This window comes from Diceros bicornis, chromosome 21, assembly GCF_020826845.1.
Source record: "Diceros bicornis minor isolate mBicDic1 chromosome 21, mDicBic1.mat.cur, whole genome shotgun sequence".
Classification (NCBI taxonomy): domain Eukaryota; kingdom Metazoa; phylum Chordata; class Mammalia; order Perissodactyla; family Rhinocerotidae; genus Diceros; species Diceros bicornis.
In genome coordinates, this window is record NC_080760.1 from 54,805,432 (window position 1) to 54,823,354 (window position 17,923).

At 62.9% G+C, this 17,923-nt stretch overlaps 1 protein-coding gene across 3 annotated transcripts in view; it reads right to left on the minus strand.

The window, feature by feature from the left end:
- Nucleotides 1-17,923, minus strand: part of TSNARE1 (t-SNARE domain containing 1) — a 122,424-nt gene that overhangs the window by 5,185 nt on the left and 99,316 nt on the right. For 2 of the 3 annotated variants that reach the window (XM_058565019.1, XM_058565018.1), the window contains exons 9-10: nucleotides 5,969-6,041; nucleotides 4-4,498 (exon numbers count right to left, since the gene is read on the minus strand). In XM_058565019.1, coding sequence (XP_058421002.1) covers nucleotides 3,972-4,498; nucleotides 5,969-6,041 — 600 coding nt within the window. In that variant the 3' untranslated portion in view covers nucleotides 4-3,971. Of the gene's footprint in view, nucleotides 1-3; nucleotides 4,499-5,968; nucleotides 6,042-17,923 lie in introns of those variants that run through there. The other variant, XM_058565021.1, reaches the window with a different exon arrangement.

Genomic DNA, 17,923 nt, shown 5'->3' on the forward strand with positions numbered 1-17,923 from the left:
CAAATCAAGACAACAGAAGCAATTACAGAGTGGAGACCCTGAGGACACCCCAGGGGAGCCCAGGCCCAGGGGCGAGAATCTGCCCTGGGTGCTCACTGGCCTCCCGAGAAGCAGAGGCTGCAGGGGGGTGCTGGGCAGCTCGCCTGGTGTGGGCCCTGGCTGGCAGGAGCCGCCAGGACGGAGGGCCTGGCAGTGCCCCTCACGGCAGGCGCAGCTCACTCATGGAGGGGCAGATGCCGGGCTCCGCTACGCCTCTGCAGCCTCGGGGGCCCCCACCCTGGCCACGGCCTCTGAGAAGCGGCTGGGCCTCGTCTCCGCGCATCTTATAGAGCTGCCACGAGGATGGCCATGATCGGGTCTGTGAACATCTTTCTCCACGCACAGGGCGCTGGGCACCAGCACGCACTGGCCCGCGGCCTTGAGCACTGATCAGCTGCTTCTAACCACGGCGTGGGGCTGAGTGGGACCAGGGACTTCAGGCAGGACCTGCAGAGGGTGTCAACAGGCCCCCGAGACGTCACACCAGCAGCACAGCTGAGCTGCCCTGACGAGGCCCCGGGATGGCCCCAGGAAATCAGAGGATTCCGCTCAGCGCCGCATAGAACACGCACCAAACCCGTCCGAGCTGCGCTGTGAGCGCACGGCCAGGCTGTGGGCAGCAGGGAGTTAAGATGGCGCATGCGGCCACAGTAGGAACTGGGTTTTAATCCAGGTGAGGCCCCCGGGCGACTCTATGCTGCTCCCTCATCTACCCACAGGAAGGACCTCGACGCTGCCCAGACGACAAACTGGGGCCCAAGCAGCCTGCCCCCAGCGGAGACCAGTGCTGCGACTGCTGGCGGACGGGTCAGATGCAAACGCGCATTCAGTTAATGTCTCAAAGAGGAGGAGAGACAAGCCTCCAAATTCACACATTTTGGTGAGACTTGGAGGCAGAAATAGCTCAATTCGATTCGTACATCCTCCAGGGGGGCTGCGCACCTGGGCACCACCTGAGCGGAGCAGGTCACAGAAGCCTGAGGCCTGAGGCAGAGAAGGTCCCCATAAACACAGGCGTTGCCCAGGCACAGCATCCCTTCAGCCCGGTGGGTGTGCTCCAACGGGGCATCCACCTGGGGCTCCCTCCAGCCCCACCTGACTACAGGGTGAGGAGGCCCAGGCCCCTCCATGGGGAACCCCATCAGAAGGAGAGGCAGGATGTGGGCAACGGGTCTGAGCCCCCTCCTCACGCCAGGGCACCCCTGCTCCTCTCACATGTGCAGCACCACCCCCCACCAGAAGAACAGAACTCTCCATGGTCCTGTCATATCAAGGGCCGCTGCCCTCTGCAGCCAGCAGGGAAGAGAGCGGGTAAGGGAGGCAGGACCAGAAGTCTGGGTCATCTGTCCACAGCTGCCACTGCGGCAGGAACAGCCCTGCAGGGAGGAGGCGTCCACCCAGGTCCCTGCCCCTGCCACTGCCCTGCTCACATGCAAACGAGCCACCTTGCACCCCCAGACCCCAGCAGCAGCAGCCTGGCCTTGCTCCTGTCATGGGAGGAGCTGGAAGCAGAGAGAAGAAAAGCTGTCCCGGGGAACAGAAGACAGCAGTGTCCGGGCCAGTGTCGGGCACTAGACGCCACACTCCCGGTTGGGCCTCTTCTCTGCCCCGTGACCACACAGCCCGGGCTGTGCTGGGACCTGCCCTCAGTCTTGGACAAAGCCCAATCCTGGTCTGCACCAAGCTGGGGCCCTGGGGACACTCAGAGGCTGACTCTGACAGTAACATACTGCCCAGACTCGCGAGTGATTCCTGCAGCCGAGGCCCCCCCTCAGACCAGAGAATAAACGTCCTGGGGCCCCAGGGCTCGGTGCACAGGCTGCAGGCCCAGTGCTGCGCTGTGGGTGCTCTTAGCCCGCACAGCACTTTCCAGATGAGACGCAGCTCTACCCTGGGACACCGCACAAGCAGACCCCGGCTCTCAGCCGGCTCCCTCCTTCCGCAGCACCCACCACGTGACCTGCGGCACCGTGCTGCCTCATCGGCCGGCCGGGGGCAGCTCTGCAGGGCCACAGGCCCCCAGCTCACCCCAGTCTTGGTGCAGGGGGTGCTCAGAGGAAGCTGCCCCGGAGAGGCTCTGCGCCGGGGGGCTACGGGGCACTCGGGCTCTGGGTCAGGCCTCCGGGGGCCAAAGACAACCCCCTTCAGCGCTGCTTCCCCAAACGTGCAGAGAGCAGGCGTGTGCACCCCAAGTCATGGCCAGCACGGGCCCTCAGGGGAGATGGGAAAGCTGCCTGCTCAGCAGCCTCAGAGCACAGGCTCCCCGTGGAGGGCCCAGCACACTGTCCACTGGCTGTCCTCAGCCCCGGCAGCCAGCCGTGCCACGCCCCTGCAGGCCGGACCCTGCCCCAGCCCCAGCCAGTGCTGATCCAGAGGGAGGAGCTGGCAGGGCTGGGCCTCCAGCAGTGGTCTCTACCCTCCCCAAATAAGGCTTTGCAGCCATTTCCCTGCCCCTCGTCTCAGCTCTGCCAGGGGAAGGCCTGCCCTCATCTCACTCTCTCTCCCTCAGTGAGTCAACAAACCTCAGTGACTGTACCAGGCCTCTTCCAGGAGGAGCACACAGCACTAAGGGACCAGTCAGTTGGCTGCCTGTTGGAGACGAGCCCAGGGGCCAAGGGGCCAGGGCAGGCAGAGACATCTGGGCCTCACCACAAGGGATTTTGCAGAGCCAAGCACAGGGGACCGCTGGGACAAACACAGACACCAAGTTCCCGCCATGCTCCAGGGCAGGGGACTTGTGGGACGGGTCTGAGCACCCAGAGCCACACCAGTGCCACCCAGTGCCAGCTCCTTCTTGGCGCACACAGTGTGCCCACTCTGCCTGGCAGCACCCCAAAACCAGGTCTGGCTCCAGCTGTAGGAGAGCGGGGAGCCTCCCGCAAGCCTAAGAGGCAGGCCCTGCCCCTCCCATCACCCAGGCCCATGACCAAGGCCAGCCCGCAGATGGCGCATCCCAGGTCCACACATCTCCCCATGGGCCCAGGCTTGCTCTATGCAGCTCCGCCCACCGGAAGTTCTGCTGCAGCCATCTGTTGGAGATGTTTGCGGCCCCTGCTTGTCCCCATGAGGCTGTCCACTTGCTGGCCCTCAAGAGGGAGCTGGTCCTGCTCCCAGCTTCGGCCCCAAAGTCCTTCTAGCAGCTCCCAAGGAAGGCAGGGTCCAGTGGGGCTCAGCTCCAAGGAGGGGGTGGAGCCAACACGTGTAAACCGAAGAGAGGCGAAGGGTGCTCCTGGCCGGACATTCAGAGGCATCTGGAGGAGGAGGAGCGGGCAGGAGGAGGCGCTGAAGGAGGCGGCAGCAGGAGCGAGCCAGCACGGCCGTTGGGGCCAGAGATGGCCGTGTGCGGCAGCGAAGGCCCAGCTGGACACCTCATGCCATCCTCACCAGGCACAGAATCTTCCGGCAAAGGTGGGCCTTGGAGGTGGGCCCATGGCTCAGAGAGGGGTCAGCATGCCCTGGCCTGGTCTGGGGCTGAGTGACCCCAGGGAAAAAGGCCCACAGGATGAGAGCGGAGGAAGGGGTCAGGGGGCAGGTGAGGTCACCCTCCCTCCCCACACCCAGGACAGAGGCCACGAGGCGGGCAGGGACGGGAGCTGAGCTGGGGCGGTGATGGTGGAAAAGCCCCGGCCTTCAGGCTGTGGGAGGCGAGGAGCGCTCAGGCGATTCCCCTCGACTTCGGCTCCTGTGACAAACGAGGGTCCCTGCCGTCTCTGCAGGCCCCTTGGCTGCATCGTGTCAACTGTGGGCGACCCCAGAAGGACTCCGAGCTCGGGGCTGGGAAGAACCTGAGCCCTGCTCCTTCACTCCCAAGACGGGCTGGCCCCTCCCTGGCCCTGAGCCTCAGTTTCCCCATCTAGAAGCAGACGGGCCAAGTGGGAGACAGCCGTCTTCACGGCGCCCAGCGCTCCCGCTGAGGGTCTTGCTCTTGCTGGTCACACGCTGGCAGCCCTGGGCACGGGCTGTGGAGGGGCCCACTTACTTGGCAGGGGCTCGGCAGCCTGGCTCTCGCCTGGGGGTGCCGCGGCTGAGAAGGTCTCGGCCACCATGCGCTCCACGGGTGTGAGGAGGAGGCCAGGGGCCGGGCTGCCCTCGGCCGGGGCGCGTGGGCACTCTGCCAGTTTCTTGCGCACCACCCCACGCAGGTCGCGCCACTTGTGCTTGAGGTCGCCCAGGTCCCTGCGGCAGTAGCCCAGTGCGTTCACAGCCTGCAGGATCTTGCTCCACACGCGGTGCTTCCGGGCGGGCGTGCCACGCAGCGCCCCGAACAGCAGTGGGTAGTGGCGTGTCACCCTCTGCACCAGCACTTCTGTCTCCTGCGGGCTGAAGTTCGGCTTGCGCGTCTTGGTGCGCGAGTGGGGGCCCGGCCGCAGGGGCACGCGGCCCGGCCCGGGCAGCAGGGCCACCACGGCCGGCTCGGGGCTGGAGCTCTGCCGGCATGTAGCCTTGCTGCTGGTGGACCCTGGAAAGGCACCGGAGGCTGAGGGGGCGAGCGGGGCCAATGGCCGGCTGGGGAGCAATGAGACGGGACCGTGTAGAGCAGGGCACCACCAGGCTCATGGCCCCAGGCCCCCAGGTACCCTGTAGAGGGGTACAGCGGCCTGGCCCGTCATCCATCATAGTAGGAACACCCACGTCAACACGTGGTAGGCTCCTGGGGTCATGGCCACTCTGGTCCCCAGGTGCCCACCCCCTCCCCAGACCCTGACCACAGTTGCCACAGGTCAGCCCTCACCTGCCCCTCTCCCTTCCCCACCTGGGAAACCGTCCCTCCCAATGAGCCCGTCACTGAGACTGAGTGACCATCTGGGTGACATCTGGGTGTCCATCTGGAGTGGACAAATCATTCTGCACACCCCACCCTGAGACAGCCGGCCAGAGGCGGAAACGGCTGCAGTCACCCATGCTGAGGCCAACAGGGGTGAGGGGTGGAAGCAGGCGGGCAGGGTGGGGTGCTGTGGAGAGGGCGCCGTGAGGGGGACAGGGCGGCCCAGTGGAGAGCTGTCCAGCCCGCGGAGCAGGGCGCGGCGTGAAGCCCAGGATCTGAGGAAAAGCGAGGGACGAGTCTGCCGGGCGGTGGCCCCAGGGGGCGGCGTGGCCGGCCATCGGGTCGCTCCTTCCCCTGGGGGCAGCATGGCATCGGGGGGAGGACACGCAGGGACCTCAGCACCTCCACACTCCCGGGCCTGAGAGAGGCGGATGCTCATGCGCAGCCGGGGGGCCCAAGGCAGGCAACGGCCTGGCCAGGGAACAGGGGTGGAGGGTAGGTGGGTCTGGGCTGGGAACTGACTGTCAGCCAAGCGGCTCCAGGCACCTGGCGCGGCCTCGCTCTTCTGGCCAAGGACCAAGAGTTCCTCCCCCTCCTGCTCAGGGTATCAGGCACTGGGGGCAGCAGCAGGAAAGACCACATGGCCGCCAGGTGTGGACAGGCTAGGCCAGGTGGGGCTGAGGCCCTCATGTGGAGGGAACACAGAAACACAGGGACGTCGGCCCCCTCCCAGCACAGCCCTGCCCCCACCACACATGCGATTCCTGAGAAGTGGACGGGGACCATCAGCGGCAGAACCAGGACTCTGAGGTGGCTGGACGTCTTTGGCCCCACATCTCCAGCGCTCTCCACTGGGGTACCCACTGCCGCCACGACCCCTCCCCCACCCAAGACAGCCTATCCTCACCCTGGGGGTCCTTGGGTGGGGAGGAAGGCCCAGGGTTGGGGGCATGGAGGCTAGGACTCTAAATAAGCAGGATGGGTGGGCCACCCTCTTAGACGAGCCTGCCCTGTCTGGGCCTTCGTGAGGAGTTGGGGGAGACCTGGGGAGGTGGGGAGAAAGGGCAGCAGATGCTCAGACTCCAGAACCTGCCCTGTGCCTCGTCCATCTGAGAGGCAGATCTGCCCACACCTGAGGGAAGGAGCAGGTGGCTGGGTACCTACCGATGGCATCTCCTTGCTCTGACACCACAGAGGACAAGTCCTTGATGATCTGATTCACATCCAACAAGTCGCTCTGTGGAAACAAGATGGCAGCCGTTAGGGGCCTGGGAACTGCAGGTGCAGAGGTCAAGGGCACGGCCATCAGGGAGTGCTAAATGAGAACCAAGAACCAGGAATGAGCCCAGTCACCCCACAAGTCAGAGCCAAGGCTGGGATCTGAATACTGTCTTCTGACTCCAAGGCCAAACCCCAAACTCTCCAAGTATCGCAGGGCCATGAGCTCCCTCCCTGGGTACAGAGGACCCAGGGTCAGCTCCTGGAGGGTAGTAGTCTAGTGCAGGGCGGTGTCCCCAACATTGTCCTGCGGGCCTGACTAGAGGAGGGAAGAGGCTGTCCAGAGCAGAGCTTTCTGTCTGCACCTCCTACAGGCCCATCAGTCCTACAGACACCTCACTCCCACATTCGCTTGGGGGCTCCTTGACAAAAGGGTCCTATCTTTCCCTCTCTGTATACCGGCACCTAGCACAGGCCAGTACACAGGTGCTGCTCATTAAATCCTGAAGGAGTGGCATAGATGGATGGATGGATGGAACTACGGATGGATGGATAGGTGGATGAATGGATGGTTGCATGAATAAGTGGATGGGTGGATGGTGGGTGGATGGAAAGATGGATGGATTGGTAGGTGGATGCACAGATGGATGGATGGGTAGGTGGGTGGGTAGAAGGACAGATGGATAGGTGGATAAATGGATGGCTGGATGAATGAGTGAGTGGGTGGATGGATAGGTGGATGAATCGATGGGTAGATGGTTGAATGGTGGGTGGGTGGATGGATGGATGGATGGGTGGGTGGGTGAGTGCATGGATGGATGGAGGATGGGTGGATAAATGATGGATGGGTAGATGAATGGGGGGGTGGGCAGATGGATGGATGGATAGGTAGACGGATGGTTGGATGAATGAACAGGTAGGTGGGTGGGTGGATGGATGGTGGGTGGATGGATACACAGATGGATGGTAGCCCCACTGCTATCCAAAGACTGAGTGGCTTCATGAAGCTAGTGAACAGGGTAAGGAGCAGAAACTTGGACCAGGAGGACTTTGGGGTATCTCCTACCCTGGCATGTCATGCCAGCCTCTTGCATCCTCCATGCTGCTCAACTCCATCCTAACTCCATTAGCTCAGCAAAGTAGCAATGATGCTCACGAGGGACGTGGCCACATCACTCACAGACCACACACCTGGAACTGTGCTGGGGGTATGTCACACACCACCGCCTTCACACCTGGCAGCACCCATGAGGGGAGGTCACGGCACTCATCTGACAGTGGAGGTTATGGGGGCTCTAGAGGGTCTATGACCTCAGGAGCCGCTCAGAAAGGGGAGAGCTGGGACTGGCACCTGTGCCCACTGACTCAGAGCCCACTCATTTCCTGATGGCCACCCCGCAGAGGACAGCTCCTCCACTAGCCAGCCACAGGACCCTGGGCAAAGCCGCTCACCTCGGAGCCCGTTTCCTCACTGACCACCTGGGCAGAACTGACCCTTCCTCCCTTGGTGCCTGGCATGCGGCCCGGGTTAAGCCCAAGCCAGGGAAGGCTCCTTCACGCCTGTGAGACCGGGGGTGGGTATAGGGGGGACACTCTGAGGCTCATTCCGGAGCCTAGATTGATTTCTGCAAGGGTCATTTCACACTGCAAAATATTACAGGGAAATTCATTTTCTCTTTAGGAGTGTTCTGGGAAATGAAGCAATTAGCACGATCTTAAACTACATGTACTATCAATTGCAATTCAATTAGTGGGCTTAAACACGGTGCAGGGCGGGCGGCCGCGCTGGGGAACGGGGCCCATGGTTGCGAAGGCGGGTGGCGAGCGTGGGGCCTGCAGGCCTTCGCTTCATGGGGTGGCAGCAGACCGGTGGGTACCAGGAGGCCCCAGGCCTGGGCCCATTTCTGGGAACCACGTCACCACAGACTTCCCTGGGTGAGGCCGCTAGCTGGGGAGACCAAGCTTAGGTTCCACCCTAAGGCTGAGGGATCAACGTCACAAGATGAAGGCTGCAGGCTCAGCTGGGCCTCGGTCAGACTGGCCCCACCTCCACAGACTTCCAGGTTCCCACCCCGACCCCGTCAGAGGCTGGCCACTGACTGGCCACACACCAACCTTGACCTTGGCCACCGAGCCTGCCCAGGCCCGCTGTGAACAGAGGCCTCTCCCATGTGAGGCTGGCCTGAGGGGCCCTGAGCCTGGCCTCGGGTGTCCTTGGACTCAGGGCCTCACAGGGGCCTTTCTAAGGGAACTCAATCTCCCCACACTGTGTGAGCACACCTGGTAGCGCCCCATTTCACAGACAGGGGAGACGGGGAAACCAAGTCACCAAGAGGTTAGGGGACTCTCCCAACGACAAGTGGCTGGTAAAGGTAGGAGCCAGCACGCAAACCCAAGTTCTGGCTGACCTGACCCAGGCCACGACCCACCTGGACCCCACCACTCTCACCACTGGTAATGGGGCACCCCTGGCAATTACACCACCTGGTCAGAACCTGGGGACCGTGGGCTTCGCTCCCAGGGAGATCACGCGGTGCAGAGGCCTACGTGTGCAGGTTAACGCGTGCACACTGTACCCCTTCTCGTGAGCAGGGGCAGCTGAGGGCCACAGCTGCTGCAGTTCTGCCTGTGGCCCTGTCCAGCCTAGAGGGACACAGCCTCGGCAAAGGAGAGGGGAGGGAGGGGTGTGTCTGAGCTGGGACATGAGCCCGGTGCCCCCTGGGCTGCCCGCCGGGGTGGGGGTGGAGGCAGGAGCGGCTGGAAATCGCTGGCCTTGGTGTGAACACACAGCTACTGGACTGGGTGCTCCCTGTGTGGAGCAGCATCAACCCCCATAACCTGGGACAGCCCGTGATGGAACATGGGGGCCCCAGCCCGGCTCTCATTCTAGGCTTTGGGGGAGGCCCCCTTTGCAATGCAGTGGCCAAGGCAATCGTCCGACTCGCTGGCAAACCCACTGGCGCCGTGGCCGCTGACCAGCTTTACAAACCGCTTTCCCCCGGGCCTGGCTCCACCCGAGCAGGATGCGTCTGTAGCGAGCAGCCCTCGGGACACAGTCAGTGCTGTGGCTGAGCATGGCTGCCTGGAGCCGCCGCTGGCCTGGCCGTCTCGGGCTGGGGTGCCCCGCCCAGGCCCTGCCGTCCCCTCAGCCACATCAGCAACACCCGCCAGGAGCATGCACAGGCCTCTGTCCAGAGGCGACAGATGGAGCCAGGTGGGCCGCTGCCAGGGGCTCCCGTCCACTCCTGGCTGGCCGAGCAGAGACGACCAGGAGCAGTGATAACCCGGTCCACCGGTGTGAGCTGAGATACATGGGGCGTTTGCTCGTGCTCCGATTCCCAGGGCATTCGGTGTGGGTGAAGCCGCAGAGGAGGGGGGCCTTACTCGGGTGACCCACAGTGGACAGTGCCGCCAACAGCACCAGCACCTCAGCTTCTGGAAGCTCACGTATCGGGGGGTTTGCATTCATTGACGGCAGTTGACGGAACCTTCCACACGGACACCCCTTTTTCATTCCTGGCCTCCCGCTATTTAAAAAGCCTGATGCTCAGACTGCTGACCTTCACCCACCTCTCAGCACATGGTTCAGAGACCTTGCAGGAGCAAGGCCAGCCCCACGTCTGCAGCAGACCGTCCCCCCTCAGTTCCTTGAGCCCCCCGAGATCCATGACCCCTCTGACAAATAAAATTTCATTCGTCTTGAACAGAAGCTCAGGCGGGGCTCCTGGAAACAGCCACGATAAGAACCCCCCACCTGTGTGTTCCAGAAAACGCGTTCTGCAGAGAGCCCCTCCCCTGTGTGACGCAGACACAACTCGATGGCCCCCCTTTGTTCACCCAGGACAAGGCCAGAAACAGACTCCCTGGTCCCAGTCTGTGCCTCATACACAATGGGCTGAACAGCTTGTCCCCTGACCCATCGGGACAAATGGCCGGATAACGAACTGTGAGCCCAGCTTCCCTGCCCCCAGCCCCGGACTTGGGCCCCTCGGAGAGCCAGCCGCCCTCGGGCTGGGACAGCCTGGTCCAGCGCCCTTTCACCCCGCCCCACACCCAGTTCCTTCCAGCTCTGTCCACTCCTCTGGGCAGAAGAGAACCTCCCTTCCCGACTCTGGAGATGCTGGCACATCTTACAGCCACAGCACCTCCTTACTGCGAGAGCCCCCCATCAAAATTAGTAAGTGTGCTGGGGGATAACGGTGTGAGGGGGCCCCGGGGCCACGTGCTTCAGCTGGTCTGAGGGCTGTGGGAGCAAGGGTGGGGGGATGGGGACACTGTACGGGGACCAGGCTGACCAGCGGGCACATGTGGAGCCTGACCTTGACCCTGACCTTGAGCCACCCTGCGGGGGTCAGCAAGATGTGCCCTCCACGCAGAGCAGACACGACTGCCAGGAGTGGGTGGTAAGCTTGGGGCCACAGACTTCTGGACCCCTGGGCAGCAGCCTCCTACGTGATCTCAGGCTGGCTCCGAGGGGCTGCTCAGGGCACAGGGACCCCAGGAGCCCAGCTCCTGGCCAGATCAGCCTATCCGCTCGCAGGATCCACCCTGCCGGAAGGATCTGGCCAGGAGCCTGCACCCTCCTGACTTCCCGAGTAGCAGAGAGCAGGCGAGGTCCTAGATGCCAGGGCATTGCGGTCCCCGGCCTGTGCACCACGGAGGAGCAGGGAGGCTGTGCCTCCTCCTCCAAGATCACTCCTGGGCACTGGGACCTCCCAGGGAGGGGGGACAGGGGCTCTATCTCATCATCCCAGCACCCAACGCCTGTTTGCAGGGGCAATGAGGAGCTAGCCACGACCCTGTAATGCAGCAGACTTGGGCAGGTACAGGCAGCTGGGACCTGGACCTGGGCCGGTCACTGACGGGGCAGGGCGGGGCGGGGCAGACCTGATGACGGGCCAGGACAGGGAGGGCTGTGAGAGAGAGGTGCAGATGGGCAGCCTCAGCAGCAGGGAGCAGCACAGAGAGGGAGTGCCTGGGTGCAGATAGCTGGCACGGATGGTGTCCCCTCAGTCACTGTGCTGGGCGCCTGAGCACCCGGAGAGGCCTCAGCTCCTGACCGAGGATGCCAGGGCAGGCGGAGCTCATCTCCCAGGCACACCTCAGGGATACACCAGAGATCTGGACCCCACCAGGAGCCTGAATGGGAACCAAGTTCCAGAAAGAAGTCCAGTCCTCAGTCCTGGCGTCCGAGCTCAAGGCCAGACTGGTCACAGCCTAAGGGAGGGGGGCCTGCCCTGGGGGCCCAGAAGCCCCTGCACAGCTGCCCTAGGATGGAGCCCTCAGGGACGCGGAGCAGCCCAGCTGTGGCACCCGAGGGCGGCAGACACTGGGAACCATGTGCCGGGCGTGGGCACCAGGGAGCGGGAGAGCGAGGGAGAGACTAAAAGAACACCTTAACTTAGTAAATGTTTAAATCATGCAATTATTTTCGTGATTGCTTCTAAAACTAGAACTCATTAAAAGCTCTCACAGAATCTTCTTTCTCTTCTTTTACTGGCACCGCAGAATAATAACCTTGCACGGGACATAATAAAACCTTAGCGTGCGTGTGTGTGTGTGTGTGTGTGTGCACGCATGTGTGTTCCCTTCATTTTCAAGAACGAAAAGAAAGAAAATACCACTGCATTTTTCTCTATCACGCAATCTCTTCTTATAATTAGGATCTTGGCAACCATCCACCTACAAAGACAACTATTCCAGTTAATGGAACAGCCAAACTTTAGTTACTGATTTATTCACGTATTTATAGTCAGATACTAGCCAGACCCACCACCCCCTGCATCCTAGCTGCACCATGCCATCTACAGGGGTGGGAGCTGGGCCCGAGAGGCTCTGTCCAGCCTGGAGGTCCCTCCTGGCCCCCTCCTCATCCCCAGCCTCCTTCCTCCTAGGCCTGCCAGGTAGCCATGGCAACAGAGCAGCTGGTGCACTCTGAGCCTGCACCTGGGTCAGGTGACACAGCCACTCCAGAGGACAGCAGGGAGCGCCAGCCCTCACAGGTGAGATCAGGTGAGATGGGCTTGGCAGGGGGAGGCTGGCACAGACACAGCAGTGAGGGCAATAGGAGAGCCAGCTGGGAGCAGACAGGTGACGCTGGGTCCAGCTCAGCCAGCCAGACCAGTGCCTGGCAAGCCTGCTCATGCTGGCAGTGGCCAGGGGCACGTGCCTGTGTCATTCAACCACCCCTGCCCCAGGGAGACTGGACACTGCCCGGCCCTCCTGACAGGAAGAGTCAGCGTCAACCAGGGCTAAGTAACGTGTGGGCGGGCAAAGCTGGGCCTCGTGGGCTCCTCCCACTCCTGGCTCTTAGGCTCTGCCACCACTGCGTGGGGTGGCCTCGGTGACCTCCTGCATCCTTCTCATCTGGGAAAGAGGCTGACCCAGAAGCAGGGGTGAGAACATCGCAGGCAGGACAGCCCTGCTCTGGAGTCAGGCCGCCTGGGCTCAAGTCCCAGCTCTGCCACACAAGCTGCATGGCCTGGGCCAAGTGACATGACTTCTCTAAGACTCTGCTTCATCTTTGATAAAACCATAACACGAGAGTGCTCACTCTCCCAGGGCTCTTGTGTGGGCTGATGAGAAGACACATATAAACAAAGGCAGCAGAGCCTTTTTATTAAAATACAAATCTTCTGTGGAGTCTCAATACGTAAAACGTATTCATCCATTCACCTGCCATCTATCCACGTCCTATGCATCGACCCCCCATCCCCCATCCATCCATCCCCCATCACCCATCCATCCATCTCCCATCCATCCATCCGTCCATCCACCCATCCACCCATCCGTCCATCCACCCATCTATCCATTCGTCCGTCCACCATCCATTTGCTGGTTCAAGAAATAGTCATTGAGTGCCCAGATAGTGTGGTGCATCCTTCAGGAATAACTAAAACAGACAAAAATTCCTGCCTCCATGGAGCTCACATTCTTGTGGAAGGAGATAAACAATAAGATAATTAAATAGTACATTAGACAAGCAGAGGGGTGACTAAAATCTTAGAGGGATAACATTTGAGTCCAAACCTGGTGGTAAAAGGGAGTAAGCCACTCGAGTGTCTGGAGGAACCAGGTGCCAGGCTCAGGACAGCAAGTGCAAAGGAGCAGGAGCTGCCAGCACATCTGCAGAGCCGTGAGGGCCAGGGTGCTGGAGGGGCCGGGGGGCGGGGCGTGGTCTATGAGCGGTCATGGGGGTGTGCAGCTGCCCCCTCAGAAGAAGGCTGGGCCACATACCTCCACCACTCCTGCTCTTCCTACAAAGTGACCCTGGCATGTGTCCATCAAGAGCTGGGGCCAGTGGTCCCTCCCTTGGGCCCAAACAGGCCTTCATAACTGCCTTAGCCAACAGTGTGTGCCAGAGATCTGGCTGCGTGACTTCCAAGGCTAGATCAGAAAAAATAAAAAGCCTGGATGCCCCAAGACGCGGGGAGGACCCCAGCACCTGGAGACTGGAGAGCCTTCCTTCTCCAGGAAAACACAAACACCTCCTGGGAGGTCCCACCTCGGCCGCTATTGTGAGAGCACTGGGCTCAGCTCAGCCTCAGCACCCTCTCACTGCAGAACAGCCCCAGGGGGCCGACCCTTAGTCAGGGTGGGCTGCAGGGTCTGCGTGGGGGAGGGGAAGGCCGGCAGGAGCTGGGAGGGGCCTGCTGTCACCCACAGCCACAGCCCCAGCCTCCCTCGCCCTTCTCAGGTGAGAGTCCCGCCAGGCAGTTCAACTCTGCAGCAGCATTCTCACCTTCGGGCTGACTGAGGTCTCATGTTCACTTAACCTCCCAACAGCCTGAGAGATGGGTGTCACCCATTTTACAGATAAACAAACTGAGGCTTCCAGCAGAGAACCCCCTCAGGCCCGTGGCCAGGCAGTTGCACGGCTGAGCCTGGGACCCAGGGCCAGACTCCCACTTCCCCTCTGTGGCCAGGAGGTGCCCGAGGCCGGCCAGCCCCTCTCCCCAAGAGGGGACAGGAAGCTTCCCCGTGTGTCCAGGAGCGGCCTCTCCCTCCTCCGCCATCCCTCCAGACCCTGCCCTGCCCGCTATCTGCAGTGAGACTGCTCTTCGCGCCAGAACCAGCTGCTCTGGTGGTGACAGGCCACGTCGGACCATGGGTGGTCTCGGCTGACTGGGTCCTGTCAGTGGGCACTGGCTGCCTGTCCACAGGGGCCCCAAGAGAGCATCCCCCCACGGGGCCTGGCAGGCAGGGAGTCAACTGGGGGCAGCAAAGGAGAGCACACTGGCCCAGTCCTGGCGTGGGTGACCTTGGCCCCACTCGGGGAGAAGGGACAGGGGCAGCCCACCCAGGGGGCAACAAGGAGGACTCACCTGTGAGGGGAGCAAGGAAGTCTGGGGCTGGGAGGCAGGACCGAGCTGCCCCAGGGGCCGGAGAGGGCCGGCTGCAGAGAACGTGGATCAGAGCCAGCCCGAGGGAAGCAGAGGGGAGGGCAGCAGGCGCACAGGGGTGCAGGAGCCACTGGCAGAGTTGAGCAGGCAGCCTTGTCGGGACGGAGCAGAGGTCACCCTTAGTATCTGGGGCAACAGCGAGGGCCCCAAGTGCCACGCGGAGGGAGCCGGCCGCAGCCGTAAGGACATCTCCTGGGGCAGCCTCGGGGAACAGAGAGGCCAGAGGGAGACCATGGGCGCGAAGGCAGCCCTGTTCCCAGGAGGAGGAGGAAGCCGGGGACCCCTTCGCCCGCAGCCCCAGAGCCCTTCCCTTCTACTCCTCTGGGAGGAGGGGTGCTCCCAGAAAGGGGGCTCACCTGGGGGCTCAGCATGTGCAGGGGTTTCATGTGGACCTGCGGGCACCCCTCCTGCCCCTCCAGAGAGGCAGCTCCGTCACCCGGTCCTCAACTCTGCCTGCAGCCCAGGTGTCACCACAGTACCACCCAGGGGTGCCCCACCTTCCAGTCTGCAAAGCACCCTGCAGCCCATTATCAGAGGGTACCCCATTTCTGACTGCCCCACAGGACTAGGACACAGGCTCAGAGAGGGGACCTGAGGCTGGAAGGGATGCGAGGGGTGCCGGCTGGGAGAGCTGGCTCTGCCCAGGCTGGCCGTGGCCTTGCCGTGTGGCCACAGGGACCCAGCTCTCCTTTCATGGTCCCTGCATGCTCAGCTGCACAAGGCACAGGATGGAGGGGACAGGGCCACTGGAAAAGGGCAGTGGGGACTCGGCCTTGCAGGCCAGACTCCAGGGAGGGGAGGGCCAAGCTGTAGAGGAGGTGGGGCAGGTTGGCGGTGTCTGCACCAGCTCTGGCACAGCTGCAGTGGAAAGACAGACTGCTGAGGGGCAGCAGACAGGCCTGGGGATAGAGCTGCCAGCTGCCTGGTTGCCGGCTGGCCCACGGTGCAGAAGGGCAGCAGCTCCTCCTTAATTGGGCGCCCAGACGCCTCCTCACGCCCCAGCCATCTTGCTTCCTCCCACCTACACCCAGCCTCCCGCACCGCTCAAACCCAATTAAAGCGCGCGCTCCCAACAATGAGAAGGAAATGGCCTTTCCCTCTTCTCTCCACTCCAGACAAGGCCCCGGCTGGGAGGCTACGAGCCGCCTGCACCTGACACGCTGACGCTCCGGGTCCTGAGGGGTGTGGGGCCCCAAGGCCTGGCCCGCCCAGGACCAGAGTCAGGCAGGTGCCTTGGGCTGGGAGGCCAGAGAGACCAGCGGCCTCTGAAGAAGGGGCAGGGAGGAGCCCCAGAGAGGAGGCCAAGCACTGGGCGGGAGGTGGGGCCCCGAGATCCAGCTCCTGCACGTGCGGAGGTCAGCTTGGCCTGGTGTGGCCCTCCTGTCGCACCTCGCCCAGGAGGGGCCGGGCGAAGCGGGGTCCAACGCCAGGGCTGCCAGCGGTGCCCAGGCGAGGGGTCAGATCGCATGGGCCCCAGCCGTGTGGCGTCTCCCATCAGGAAGTCCGTAGTGACGTCCTGCCGCAATGTGAGTGCATCCGGGACGCATGTGCCTGGGCTGAGGCAGCTCCTGCTCTCAGTGGCCACTCCACCCTTCGCAGCCCCAGGGTCCCCACCCCGCTCTCGGGCTGGCAGGGGCTGTCGAGAGAGGTCTCCTGTACCGGGAGCCAGAGGGCCACCCGCAGCCGCTCTCCGGGCAGTGAGCCGGCGACCAAAACCCCCAGGGACACAGCTCTTAGCCGCCCGGGCCGCCTCCCCCTGCACGTAGCTGATTTTGCTTTCTCAACTCCATTCTTCTACAGGAAGCGAAAGAGAAGAAGCCCGATGTACAGGGCACAGGGAAAAGCAGGACTGGCGCTACCCACCGGGCAGCCCACCCCCGGCCTGCAGCCCATGGGGGAGGCTCTTGGGGAGGGGGTGCCTCCAACCCTGGCCGCACACCCGCGGCACAGCCCCGCACACGCTCCCTAACACTCCTCGCACATCAGCAGCTCCCATGAGAGAAGGCCCAGCACTTCTCACAGGAGGGAAACTGAGGCCAGGGAGGGCCCGGAACTGCCCTGGCCACACTGCTAGCACACAGCAGCACCAAGATGGAGCCCAGGCTGGGAGAGCATGCGTGGTCCAGGCCCGGGAGGCCAGGGGTCAGGACAGAGTGCAGCTGAGACCACACCCCGGGGCAGGCGCACTCAGGCCAGGGAGGGCCACCTGTGAGCAACCTGGGCCTGTGGGGCACCCACATCCCCAGGGCCCGGCAGTTCTGTAAGGGGTGTGGAACAAGCAGGGCTGGACGGAGGCGAGGGGTAGGGTGACAGCACATGGAGCTTTCTCAGCCAGGCATGTGGCCACAGGCACAGGGACCCGGCGTGGGGGCAGGACAGGTAAAGTGCAGGGGCAGCAGGTGCCAGCACCGTGCAGGTGTCCCACACGGTGGCCAGCGAGGAGCAGGAGCTGGGTGCCCACTGTGTCCCCAGGGCTCCAGGCCCCCATCACGCCCCTGGACAGTGACATTGCCGAAAAGCGGGCCCAGGGCCAGGCCAGCAGACAGAGACCTGCCTGGACAGTGAGCCGAGAGACGGGAGCAACTTCCCAAGTGGGAGCTGCATGAGGGTGAGAGGCTGCCCGCGGGGGTCCTGACCTGGCCTGGAGGTGGGCAGCCCAGGCAGGGACACAGGACAGGCCTCTATCGTTGTGGGGGACTTGCCAGTTTTATGGGTTCATTCAACACACATGCGTCAAGCCAGCTACTGCAGGCCCTGGGGATCGCGCCCAACGCCAGACAGAAGGGGTCCCTGTTCTGGTGGACAGACAGACAGTAACTTGGCGAACAACCAAACCAACCAGAGCCTCTGGGCGTGCTGAGGTGGGCAGAGAGCAGAGCGGGGTGGGGGGGTGGCACCAGCAACGTCGAGGTCTGGGGAGGGGCTCCAGGCAGCAGGAGCCGTGGCACAAAGCCCCTGAGCTGGGGAGGCATGTTGTGGGCGTCCCGGGAGGGGCGGGGGGAGGAGAACAGTGGGGCCATCTCGGGGGCATCCAGGCCAAGGAAGGGGCACAGGACGTTGTGTTCACAGATGGGGAGCCCCCAAAGGGTCTCAAAGGACACTGTGCTGACAGAGGACGGGGCTGCCCAGGGAGGTTGGGGGCAGGTCTCTACAGAGGCCCCGGGGGCAGGACACCTTCACTCAGAACCTAACAGGCCAGGTCCCGGTGGGCACACTGAGCTAAGCAAGCGCCCAGAATCATTGAGGGAGGCCCAGCACCCGTGGTCTCCAGTCTCCTGCCCATTCACCACCAGGTCCCTTGCTAGTGAGCCAAGGTGCCCATCGGCTGCCCTGACAGCCCACAGAGGGCCCCCTGTGCAGGCAGGGCCTTGGAGAGAGAGACCATCCCTCGCCCCACCCATTTCACAGATAAAACCACTGAGGCAAGTGGCGGCTTCAAGGTCACCCAGCTAGTTAGTGCAGACTTGGGCCTAAAGCCAGGACGTGGTCTCCCCATCCG